Source organism: Nanorana parkeri, unplaced genomic scaffold, assembly GCF_000935625.1.
Source record: "Nanorana parkeri isolate BGI_ZX_2015 unplaced genomic scaffold, ASM93562v1 scaffold161, whole genome shotgun sequence".
In the NCBI taxonomy this organism is placed as follows: Eukaryota; Metazoa; Chordata; class Amphibia; order Anura; family Dicroglossidae; genus Nanorana; species Nanorana parkeri.
In genome coordinates, this window is record NW_017306429.1 from 1,883,812 (window position 1) to 1,897,558 (window position 13,747).

Below are 13,747 nucleotides of genomic sequence, written 5' to 3' on the forward strand. Positions count from 1 at the left end.
TATATATATATATATATATATATATATATACACATATAAAATAAATCTGTAATTTAGGCTGTACCTACCTCATGTACATCAAACGGAGCCATCAGGAAGGAGTTTATCTACAACTCCAATATATAGAAAGGCCACAGCTGTTCATCTGCAGCACCTTGTGCAGTTTATTAGGTGAGATTTACGTGTGAGTAAATACAACAGTTTTGTATCACAAAGGATCATTCCTAAGGTATACTATATATGTCCTTTCTCTTTCCTTTTTTTCAGATGTGTCTATGTAGAAGCCTAACCTGAAGCTCTACTAATCAATTTGCATATATCTTAACAACTAATGCTTCCTTTGTTACTATGACTACTAATTAATGCATGTGACATGCATTTCCGGTTGGACCATTATTTCGTTCAGTATCTGTAGTGTTTATATTTATGCTTGTTATACCTTAGAAAGGATCCTTTGTGGTGTGAAACTGTTGTATCTTCTCACACGTAAATTGTGACTAATAAAGGGGTGGTAGTAATGAACACTTATGGGCTTTCTATGTGTGTGTGTGAATATATGTATGTATGAGTATATATGTATATATTTGTAACATGGATGACATTCAGAAACAGTGCTGGTCCCATTATTTATACATCTTTCACTCCTCTCTTCTCTGCCACTTTTTGAGACAAAATACGGTAGAAGAAAGTTAGCCACAGTGTGGTATAGAACAAAACATACAGTACCTCGGATGGATGAGCCGTACACATACAGGGTTATTCACAAAATGGTGAAGAGTTTGGAGAAGAGAACAATCTAGGACAACATAGGTGATTGAAAAAAATCTCTAATTCAGCTCACTTTCCAGTTCAGCTATGTTGTCCTAGATTGTTCACTTCTCCTGCCTTCTCCAAACTCTTAGCCCTTTTGTGAATAACCCTGATAGTGATGGTATAAAAAAAAAAAAAGTTGTTGGAAAGCATATCAGTTTGCACTGTTCCACTTTCTTGGAGTCTGATTTATGTCAATGTGTATGGCTCATACATTCATATGGAGACTTATAGCTCTCTATGCTGTCTTCACCTCCTCTGTTCATTTCTCATCTACTCCACAATGTTTTGTGACCATGGCCAGGGCAAAGTATAGGGTGCGCAGGATTCCTCTGCCATTATCTGCTCTCTGAGGCTCTAGCAGACTTACAACATTTGCAAAAAATGTTTTAATGTGTCTCAGGTTTATCCAAAATTTAAAGCCCGGAGGGTAAACAGGGCAATGGAAGTTCTTGTTTATAATATGATAGGGGCCTAGTAAAATTGTACAGCAGCCTTGTGACTTTATTTTATAGACATGGATGGAGCAAACGGCACCTGTGTGACTCTAACACAGAATCTGGCTACTGTCAAATACAGTTTTGGGGCCTTCATTGAATCAATGAACTAATTATGAAACAGAAGTGATGACAGCAGATAGGTAATATCAGAGAATAATTGATGTGTTTTGTTAAAAAATTATCAGGCGATGCTCGATATTCTTTTTTTGTCAGTATGGAACTATGCAAGCATTTATGTTTGTAAGAACTGGAATTTAGTAATTCAGCAGTTTTGAATCTTGAGGTTTAGTAAAAATGCCAGGTATGAGCCGGAATATTTGCTGAATTCTAACTGTCAGATTAACCTGTCATTAGGTGGTTAGGCCAAAGGTTTTCAGTATTGACTAGGAAAGCCCCCTAATCTTCAACTGGCATGAAAATACACCTTGCACTACAGTGCTGGCTCTTACAAAATGCTAACACTCTATTGAGAATGCTGTGATGCTAAACTCTAAGGAAACAGGTAAATACACAGTTGAAAAATATATATGTGAACTGTCTTACAGTCCAAAGGATTAACAATTCTGTAAATATAACTTTGTGATCCAGGAACCCCTGCCAGACAGCACAGCTATGTCTTAAGGCCGTGACACACTGCACGCAAAGCAGTGCAGAGCGAAGCAAAGCTCTCCGGCACGGAGCTTCGCGTGCAGTGTGTGAGCTGAGTGCAGTCAGATGATTGACTGCACCTTCAGCCAATCGGCTCGTCTGTAACAACCGGCCAGATGTCGCATCCCGTCGCGCCGGTTTATACGCGCGAGCCGATTGGCTGAAGTTGAAATTGTTCATCTCGGCATGCTCAGCTCCGCAAGCTCTCGCCAGCTGAGGTGCCCAGTAGAAAATTATATGACACACTGCTCGCAAAGGCAGCGCTCCACCGCTCCGCTCTGCTTCGCCTGCAGTGTGTCATGGCCTCTACACTCCCTGAGACTTTTCTAAAGACAGTTATTGCTGTTAACCCCTGTCAGCCTGATCTAGCAGACAGTGAAGAACCACACTGACCAGTTCTTCATTCTACTCTGTCATCCTGCCAGGAACTTTCCACAGTTAGATGGACAGCACTAGTCAATACAGTTTGTTTATTTATTTGTTTATTTATTATAGGTATTTATATAGCACCAACAATTTATGCAGAGCTTTACATTGCACATTCACATCTGTGCACATTCACATCAGTCAGTTCTGCTTCTCTCTCCTGATAATGCTGCGCAGAGGATCACAGGAGTTCAATACAGGTTTTGGATATTTATATTTGTTGCGTGTTAGAATAAATGAAATGAAAAATGGTAAACATGATTTATTTAAAGTGGAACTCTAACCAGGATTTTCAGATAGAGTGGAATCAAAACACCTTATATATAAAGGCTTTTCCAACCATTAAACAACCATCAAATCATTTAAATACTTTTTTTCCCCCTCCACCGTTACAATGCAATTTACCTAACAATGCTTCAGCCCCCTCCAAGTGTTTACTTTGAATACCCAAATACGTGCAAGGGAAATTAAAAATAATAGTATGTTTGGTAGTACATAACCATTGATTGGAGTGATCACAGTTTCCTTTCAACTAAGCTTAGAGAACATTCACTTTGCAAAGCAGTCTCTACTGCTTTTAGCAATGATCTAGCAAAGCTAGGTAGTTTATAGATTAATCTGATCAGCAGGTTGTCTGTAAAGGTTTTCCAACATACATTTACAAGATAAAAAGCAACCATCCTTTTCCTTTCTGTACCATTTTTGAATATAGTGTAGGATGTCTGATGAAGCAGTACCTGGGTAGGTGTTTTGAAACATGATTACATCTTGTTGTCTTATATATGATGTGCTCAGTTGTGGCTGCCTGTAGCTCATCTCACCCGTAGCTGCTCATACAGCGATGATTGTGCTATGTCTTCATAACCTAAAATGGATGAAATTCACATGACGAACAGAAGGGTGTCATTCTTTTTCAGCATTGAAGTATTTTATTGTATATAATTTGCACTGCCATCAAACTTTAATTATATTTGATGATGTGTTCAATATATTTATTGCAAAATGTTAAGTTACTGGAAGGACTGTTTTAGTAATGATTAAACATTATTGAAACATTTATAACACTTCATTATTTGAAACTGTTTTTAAAATGTTCCAGTAATATTTTTGGAATCTTAGTGCTGAAACCCTTGTTAATGTACTTTTTACTTTATTACTTTTAGATTTCTAAAAATCCTTTTTCTTTATCTCTAAGTATTTTGTTTTTCTGAATCTCTTCACATGTATACAGGTATAGAACATTATTAAATCATTTGCACCCTTCAGTAGTCTTGAAATACCTGTTTCAATCTGCTGAGTGATTTCTGTAATAATTGTAATTGGCTTACATAAAATCAGCTTTTATTTGTGGTACATTTGCTTGTAAAGGTGAGATAATTTTTCACTTTTTGACTGAATGTTTCAATTATGTTTTAAGTTATGTATTTAAACTGTATTACTGCTGCTGCTGCTGCTATACATATTATGGTACCTACTTGACTGTGGTAGATATCCCTTGCTTGACTTGGGAAAATAGTTGAATGGAAAGGATGCATTTTTCCCCTGTGAGTCTTCCACTAGGGATGTTTGTGAGGTACTTCCTCCGCCCTCCCTATAGGCACATGTGCTCATGCTTGCCCTATGTGAACAGGTTTGTACCACGATAGCTAGCCAACAATTATCCAATTCTGCTTTCAGTCTTCACAGTGCAAGATGCAAGAGGGTTGGACTATCCTAGTGGCTACATTGACTGACTGACTACTGGTTGTCATTTTACTACTTTGAGAACTTTGATCATCCATTGCATATACTGAATTATTGTTAAACACACAGAGATTGGAGAAAGAACCAGACCTGGTCAAAATGCATCTCTGCTTGCTTATTACCTGAGAAGCAGGTTTGCGCAGTTTCCTAAAAAATTAAATATGTATATGACTAAAGGCACGTGGTAAACTGGAGCAGCAATTGCATCATGCATAGAGAAAGGCAGAATAGAGAAAGGCAGAATAGAGAGAACCCAGCAAAGGAGTACACAACCACTAAATTGGTCTAAAATACATCTCCTTTATTAAAATACATTTCATGTAAATTTGACAATAAATACATTTAAATAGTAGCCATTTCGCATAATGTCAGATCCATACCTGTGCACACATTTGTCTAATGTAATAGTATTGAAATTGTAAAAGTATACAGTATAATACATCCACAGACAGAGATAACAAAATAAAGTACTAGCATCTGCTAAATGTGTTGATGTAATAACAGTTACATGATAGGACATAATCATAACAAGCAAATAATTTTATATCCAAAGGTTTAAAAAAGTTCATTATTTAAAAAGAAATAAAATATCTATAGCGGAAGATGAACGTCACCAAAGGCTATAGTATTCACTACTAAAAAATGAGATGAAAGAGATGACCACATGAGTAACTAATGGAAAATTAGAGACAAAATAAGGAAAAATAACTTAACAGGGTCCAACTGAATAGGACTAGGAAAGGTACACAAACATTTGGAAGAAAAATACTCATTTATTGATGTATTGAAGGGAAGTGCTGCAATGGCTGTATGCATTACATGACTCCCCTGGACCACTTTAGCAGGAGCAACAGAACAATATCCAAATGTTGTATATCTGTATTTTTTAGCTCTTTATATTATAGAGATCGTAGCGTAGGTGTCTGAAGCTGACAAATGAAAAGCAGCTGTCTATCTATACATCCTTTTGATTATTAGATAGGCATTTCTTCTATATTCTTGTGCACATGATGTTGGACTGTATATTATGGAGCATGAACAGTTTCAATGCATGATATACAGTTGATCTGTTTGCACATCTTAAATATTGCATAGAGATTGTACAATTAGATTGTAACGTGACCACTGGTAGAGAAGCTGCTGATGACTGGAAGAGAAAGCAGTGGCACTACCCCATCTTGCACCTGTTCATGTGACTTGGCAGGTAGGTTGTTCCATACATCTTGGAGAACTAAGCACAGTTCTGTGGATTTAGGTTATTTCAATCACTTCTGTCTTTTCATGTGTTCCCAGAGAAACTCAATGATTTTAAAATCCGGGCTCTGGGTTCTTTATGACTTTGTTTGAAAGCTTGGGGTCTTTGCCCTGCTGCAGAATGAATCCAATACCAATTAGATGCCCCCCTGATGGTATTGCATGGTGGCTATGTATCTGCCTGTACTTCTCAGCAGTGAGGAGAGCATTAATTCTGACCAAATCCCCATTCTATGTGCAGAATGCAACCCTGAACCTGTAGGAACCCTTCACCATGCTCCAGTGTTGCATGCAGACACTCATCCTTGTACCAATCTCCAGGACCTCAGCAAAAAAACGTGCCTTCTGTTACAGCCAAATATTCTCAGATATGGACACATCAGAGCAAGTCGCTTGGCCTTGTTTCCTGAGAGCGTGTAAAAAAAGCAAAAATGCACAAATAAACATGCTCCAAAATTCAGGTGTGAATGCAGCTTAATCTATCTTACAGAATTGATCAAGATCAGCGGCCCAGTGTTAGTTAATATGCCTTTAGTGATTAGAATCCTGTGCTTTTAGTCCAACATATTTATATTGCTATGGTGAGACAAGGAATACTTTGTGTAAGTACTGGATGCCTATTTTTTTTTACATAAATACAGTGTTTATTACTCTTAACTCTGGGGTCTTGAAAAATAAAAAACGCTCTCAGACTACATTTATTGCAGATATAGGGGTCTATTCAGTTTCACTAAGCTGCCGAGGGCAGCCGAGTGAACAACCGACCCCAAGTGAAGTGAGCCGAACACTGTTCGGCTATTCACTTCAGGCTGGTACGGCTGATTTCAGCCCTATATCGTCTGAAATTAGCCGTACATCGGCCTGCTTCCCATGGCCGACCCGAAGTGCAGCAGGAGTTCGACTCAGCCGATCCAACATCTGGATCGGCTGAGCTGAACCTCCGGTAGGCTACTCACTGCTGTTCAGCCTATTCTCATAGATGCCGAACAGCAGTGAGTGAATAGCCGAATGCCGCCAAGCGGCATTCGGCTCGGCAAATCTGCTCGATAATTCAAAAAAGTAGAATAATAGAATAGAAAATGATTGGGTGGAGCTAGCACTGACAGCTAGCCCCTCCCAACTGTTTTCTATTGGCCGGGTGGTTCTGCTGCCGTCAAAAAAAAACAAAAAAAACTCTAGCCAATAGAAATTGAAATAGCCAATAGAAATGTAACTATGCATTCCTATGCTTATTTTTGTTTTTGTTCTGATGGCAGCCAATGGCTCCGATATCAGAAGAAAGCCGGGAGAATTGGGCTATCTGTTAACCAGGGACGCTGATCTGCCTGTGCAAGTGGCCGGAGCCAGCCGTGAGATGACAGCTGGCTCTGCCCAGCAGTCCGTAGCAGGCTGTCGGCCAGCTTCGCCTTTCACCACGGCTCAGTCGAGCCGATGCATATGCCTTCAGCTTGACTGAGCCGCTTGGCCGACTTCGGGAGCTGTACGGGCTATAGGGAATAGCCGGTACAGCAGCCCTTCGTTTCTACTGAACCGAAGGGGTCCTGGGGCCGAAGCTAGCCGGGGATCAGCCAAAGCTACAGCTAGATCCTTTGGCAGCTTAGTGAATAGGCCCCATAGTTCTGTTCTGGAGCAATGAAAATAACCTTTTCCTATTAGCGGCTAGAGTTTTTCAGAAAAAAAATCATTTGGGGTGGAGTGCAATAGGGAGGATGATGTCGATAAGGTGCAAATAAGGCAAATAGCAATAAAAGGCAAATTGCACCTTGTTTTGTATGTGCCTCAACATGTGCTCGCTGACTTGTGCAGTCTGCATAATATCATAGTTTGTGAAACACGATTCAGAATGATATATCAGAGTGATCTTAATGCATATATTCAAGGAAAAGAAACTAGCAAATTAGCAATTCTCATGATTTGATTATCAATGTGTACAACACTGAGCTTATTCTTATCTTATTATATGGCTCCTGAGACCAAAGCTGGTATACAGTAAGCAAAATAGAATAAATAATTATCATTAAGGAATATAACAAGCCAGCAAGGTCACTGTAAAAACAAATAAAAAGAGGTCTGCAAAAAGTGCTTTCATTCTAATTGCAGATTTAACATTTTTTTAATAATTATTTTTATTCACATAGTGAACAAGAACTCACAAATAGTCACCTGTTCACTGTAAACTGTTGTTCAAATGTTTATAATTTGAATTTGTAATTTAGTCCTCAAAAATCCTCAACAGCCATACCAACTATTAATAAGTGCATATGCACATAAACATGCATGTTAGTTTATTCCAGGACTGAATGTTTATTAACTTAGCACACATCTCTCATTTAAACCTTCTCTCAAGGGATCGGTTGGTTGATTATTTGCACAGAAATCCTAGATAGAAATCCTAGGCTAGATGTATACAAGGTTTTTGGTCATTCATTCTAAAAGCTGGCCATACACTGTACAATTTTTCAGGTTTAGCCCCTGCTGAACCAGAACAATTGCTGACTCAAGAAAACAATGCTCGATTGGCTGCAGTCACTGTTCGGCTGAGAATGATCAGACTGGCTCCTTCAGCAAAAGTATATTAATAAATGTTTTTTGGTCAAATGGAGGGGTGCCAATGGGGCTACACACTGCTCAAATTTTGGCCGAGTGAGCAGTTCGCCAAAATTTGAATAGCGTATGGCCAGCTTAAGTTATCACGTTCCTATTCAAATTACAGCTTGGCTTAAGGTGTGGGATATGTTGATGGGAGGAGTTTTGGATAACAGGTTCTCTATGTCTATAGGCTACTGAGATATAAACCTTCCTTTGGCAGAAAGCTCCGGGCCTCATTGGCAATAATGTTTAAAGCTGAACTCTGGTGACAAAAGCTTTCCTTTCAAGTACACCCACTACAGGCTGCCTGCAGAAAACTACAGGAGGGGGGCGTATACGAGACCAATCACCCAGCAAAGGGAAAGAGAGCAGCCAGCGACTGGTCTTTTACAGGAAGCTCCTACACAGAGGCAAAGTGCAGGAGTTGTTCCATGTTGGATTACTACACAGATCTGGAAGAAATACACAAAGGACTTAAAGATCCAAGCAACAATACACATGGCTCTTGTATTTATACAGTATTTGTTAAGCCCAGATTTTAGATTTAACTCTGGGATTTGCCCTGACTTCTGGGTGTTCTTTTTTTTTGTTTTGTTCAACCAGTGGGTTGAACTAAAAAAATTGACCCGATTCCTCCATCAACACAAACAGTATGTCAATCAAGGAATCCTGCTGTTTACATTGTATTCTTACAGGTACAGCTAGCAACTGTCAGAATCGAGGAATGCCGGCTGAAAGGGAGCTGACAGCCCACCACTGTGCAAATTTCGTCCGGTACATTAAAAACCAGCCGAAATTCAACAAGTTTACGGGCACCTTTAGACATGTGCGTGGGCAAAATAATGTGTTTAGTTTCGGATTTTTCGTTATTTAGTTTTTTCGGGATTTGGGTCCAAAACTTAATTTGTTTCGTTATTTAGATTCGTCCGAATCTAAAACTCGCTAATTTTGGATGCGTTAGAACAATTAAGAACAAACTTTTGACAGTCCACAGAAACAATTAAAAAAAGGGTGGGGTCCCCCTAATTGATCCCAGACCCTTTCTGTCTGGTAGGAATTTTAGGGGGGACCCCAACGGCAAAAAAACCCAAACAAATGTGGGTTCCCCAAATGGTTCCAAATGCAAAGGAATGCTGGGTAGTTTAGACAACAGCGAGGCAAGAGTCCTGTTGTTGATTATAAGAAGCTGGATGAAGGGCTCCTCTGTGACAAATGTCTGAATCATCTTGGAGGAGCATGGTTTTAAATAGCTACAATCCCCTTGGCTTAGGTCTAGATTGCCAAAACCCACAAGAAGCATCCTTATTATTGTTATAAATATTATAATTGATTTTTATAGCCTAAACATTTTCAGCATTGTACAAATATGCATTGTAGTCCCTACCAAGAAGCCAAGTAAGAACATTTAGTCGCACTATTAAAGGCACAACAAAGCAAATGTTCTCACCTTCAATTGTGTCTTCTAGTCTCCTTGCTCCAGTGACAAATTCACAAAGGTGTACTGTGCGATACAAACCACCACCATTGCTTTCAGGAATTCCTGCAGCACAGTGAATGACAATGTCAAAGGATATCTCTTTCATCATACTGCATGTTTGTGCTATGACCAGATAGCAGGAGGGCAGTGCCAGGATTATGTTGCTTCCAAAATTGGGATGGAACTTTCCTTATATTGGCAAATATAGTTAACACAAAAATAGCCATATTTCATTTTACCCTGGACAGACATACAAAGCGGACCAATGAAAATATTTTAATAAAATGCATCTGTCTAGCGGTAAGGAAACACATTGGCGAAGTAGCTCCCTTTCTTGGAACAAAGTCACAAATAACACCAAACATATGTGCAACTTGGAAAATCAAGCTGGGAATTGTTTGTATGTTGACAGAACTCATAATCTAGTTTGGACACTATGAGCTACAAATATTAACACAAACTAACAAATTAAAAAAGGAGGTTTGGGTTGTAAAGAATAGGACATGAAAAGTGGCACAGGCAGATCTTAATGTGGGCAGAGAAAAGGGACTGGGAAATACAGGAAAGTGTGAGAAGGGCGGATTTAAGGAACTTAGACCCCATTCAGATGCGGCTGCATCTGAATGAGACACCAAGGATTCCTGCCACAGGTTCTTGCTGCAGGAATCCCAGAACGCCCTGTGTGAATGGGGCCTAATACTAATGCTTACTAATGTTCCTCAATATTGCATGAATATTACCATATAAGGCATACAAATGTCCTTTGTAATGTACTGAGGTCCTTGTAAGACTAATAATTATGTAGGCTTTATATGGACCTTATGGAAATAGACCCTGAAGTACCCAAGCATTAGGTCACCATCTCCATATCAACCTACTGCACCAGGATTTGGTGATAACTGTTGTTTATAAGTGACCTCAGGCTTCAATAGATGCTACGTGTTTCTAAATCTCACTCTTTTCTGAAAGAACCAGAGATGGTAGGCTTACATATTAGGGCAGTGTTTGTTTAACCCAAACGAATGTTCCCAATTAATACCTAGGTATATGGCATTGGGCTTTTTTGTTCCATATAGAGTTATCAGGATGTTAAAGTACCAATTGTATTTGCCATTCAGATGGTGTAATGTAAACTAATGTTATTTCAAACACAAAGCATGGTTGTGATTGACTATTATGTAAAATGGATCTGTTCGTCTTCATATAACAGCAGGTATAAGTAAAGGTATGCCTAATTAAGCTGGCTTCACACTCTATGGTGTTATTGTATTTATTACAGGTATTTATATAGCACTGACAAGTTACACTGCGCTTTTACATCAATCCCTGCCCTCGAGGAGGTTACAATCTAAGGTCCCTATTGCACCCACATACAGGACAAATTTACACAGAAGCCAATAAACCTACCAGCATGTCTTTGGTGTGTGGGAGGAAACCTGGGACTCACAGTGCTGCAAAGCAGAAGTGTTAACCACTAAGCCACTGTGCATAGTAGTCAGGAGTGTTACAAGAATGCAGGAGCTTTCTGTTCCAAAAAAGATTTAAAAAAAGAAAACACCAAAAGCTGGGTTTTGATACTAAAAAAATAAGTGGAACTCCAGGCAAACAAAAATGATGTGGGTGAAATGCATTAATGCTTACTGGTTTTCATGCCAAAGGAGTTGTAATTATGGCCGGCCATGCTTGCTATACAGACACCTCTGCTAATCAACACAGTCACTCTGCTACTTTCTGGTTTGGCATTACTGCTTTCTGGGTCCACTGCCTGCTCACTGGACAGAGGTGATGATGCTGATTCACCATTAGGAGGCTGGAGTCTAAGAAATTACATTTAGGCCCCATTCACATGTGCTGTCTGCATCCAAGGGCTTGCATCGGATCTAGGGTTGCCACCTGTCCGGGACTCACACGGACAGTCCGGTTTTTGAGTGTTGTGTCTGGGTGGCAGGCCAGGTGCCTGATAAGTCCTGATACCGGCACTTTAGATGTTGCTGCTGAGGTCCCCAGCAAGCGTGGGACCTCAGGGAGCCGCATCCGCCTGAAGCGGTATCCTACTGTGAGCCATGGGCGCCTGTAAACAGGTACTGGCCTACTCATCTCCTCCTCTGTCTTACCGACACCATGCTGCAGGCCCCCGGACCCCTGGTGAGACATTGCACTCTTGTAAGCCGGCATAGCTCATCTAAGACCCCTCACAGCCACTTGAGAATCCGCATAGCCCACCTGTGAATCCGCAAAGCCCACCTGAGAGCGCATAGAGCCCACCTGAGGGCCTGCAGAGTCCGCCTGGGAGCCCATGGAGTCCACCTCAGAGCCTGCAGAGCCCTGATGAGAGCCCACACAGGCCAACTGAGACCCTGGAGACAACAGGGTCGCCACCCCGGAACAACATAGAGTATGTAGCTTTATGTTATTTTGTATTGCTGTATAATGTATTGGTGGGATTTGTAGCCCTCTATAGCCGGTCTCCTTACTACCTCCCCTGGCTGACTCTCCTTGCTCTCTGCTCTATATTCTCAAAAATACATTGCCACACGCACCACTAGAGTGTTCAGGTTTGACTTGAAGAAAAGATGGCAACCCTAATCGGATCCTGTATGGATGTGCAAGTTTGGGTCAGTGTGTAACCACATACAGCCATGTCCTGTCATTGAAATGAACAAGTGACTGCATGCGGCTACACGCACCAGCTGTCCCACAGGTTTGTGCAGGGATGTGCATATTGTGTGGCTGTGCATGTCCGTGTGAATAAGGCCATCAAGAAGAAGTTCTTAATTAGGAACTATATATATCTCCTGTCTGTTCCACAGATCATTAGGCAGGTGGCACAGCAAATATATTTGTATTTTAAACCTACAAAATATTGATTCACCCTTAAAGGAGAACTAAGGGGGGTTAAGGCTTTTCCCCATAGTTCTCCTTAGGGTAACGGGAGGACACAAACTAGCGTCCTCCCGATACCCTAGGCTCAGTATACCGCAAGTTGTAGCTCGCGGTATACTGAGACGCCGGTATACTGTCTTGATCCGCCCAGCTGCATGACTGACAGCTGGCTCTGCCTAGCTAGAGGCAGAGCCAGCTGTACCCGCCCCCTCCTCCGTCCGTTCCGCCCATCAGTGCTGGCGGATCAGAGCGGGGAGGGGGGAATCCAGCCCCTCCCCTGTCATGGCAGAGAGCCGTGACAGGATCGAGAGGTGAGCGAACGCCGGTATATGTTCGCTCACCTCCCGATCTACTAAGCCGACCTGTGACAGTCTCATTGTCACAGGTTGGCTAGAACTATGAGGTGAGTGAAAAGCACTCACCTCATAGTTCTCCTTTAACCTCCCTGGCGGTATGATTTTTAATTTTTTTCATGTAATTTTTCGGTCAATTTTTTTTCGCATTTTTTTCGTCTTTGTCGTTTTTTTTTAATATCCCGTCAGTTCCGCCCCCCTGCAACGCGTACGCTCACAAGCAACGGAACCCGGAAGACTGAGCCCTCGTTCACACCTGAACGTTTTGTAGCGCATTCTACGCTCGACGAACGCTCTACAAAAGGCTCAAAAATATAAATCCCATTGTATTCAATGGTCTCGTTCCCACCTTGGCGTATTTCCGCCTGTCCCTAACGCGCTACAAAACGGCCCACGCCTGAAAAGGTACAGGTACTACTTTGGGCCGTTTTGTTGCGCGTTTCCATTGGGATACAGCCAAGTAGCCTTCGGAAACGCGCGACGGGCGCGCAACTTTTTTACCGCGAATCGCGGTAGAAAACGCGCGGCGGTCGCACGACAGACGCGCATATGCAATACGCCTAGGTGTGAACGAGACCTGAAGCCGGCATCAGCCGCAGAACACAGCGCGGCTCGAGGGACAAGGTAAGTAAATGCTATGTGGCTTTCCCGAGTGTAGCTCGGGGTTACCACTTATGGTATGGAAAAATAACCCCCGAGCTACACTCGGGAATACCGCCAGGAAGGTTAAACATAACCTTACCCCAACATTTAATGCTGAACTCCAGTCAAACAACCAAACATACAACAAAACTACACATACTGAATTTGAGCTGTCGTATCGGCTAAAGGGTTTGAAACCCTCTCCAGCCACTTTTGTGATTTATACACCTCTGCTAGAAAAAACAGCCAGGAGGTTGGACTTCTTTCTCTGTTAAAGAACACAATATCACCCCCGCCTATAGCCTGCTTATTGGACAATGAAGATGCAGAAACACATTGATTGGTCATCAACTCTGATAACTCTGCTCTCTTCTTCTGCAGTCAGCATGTTTCCTGTCAGCACATGTGCATGGAGCAGAGCC

The 13,747-nt window shown here is 41.3% G+C and overlaps 1 protein-coding gene across 1 annotated transcript in view; it reads right to left on the reverse strand.

Moving 5' to 3' along the window:
- LEF1 (lymphoid enhancer binding factor 1) overlaps window positions 1–11,622 on the reverse strand; it is a 121,590-nt gene extending 109,968 nt beyond the window's left edge. Inside the window, exons 1-4 of the mRNA XM_018554474.1 lie at window positions 11,356–11,622; window positions 11,089–11,257; window positions 9,418–9,510; window positions 3,206–3,249 (exon numbers count right to left, since the gene is read on the reverse strand). Coding sequence (XP_018409976.1) covers window positions 3,206–3,249; window positions 9,418–9,510; window positions 11,089–11,257; window positions 11,356–11,622 — 573 coding nt within the window. The remainder of the gene's footprint in view (window positions 1–3,205; window positions 3,250–9,417; window positions 9,511–11,088; window positions 11,258–11,355) is intronic.
- Between the last annotated feature and the right edge of the window lie 2,125 nt (window positions 11,623–13,747).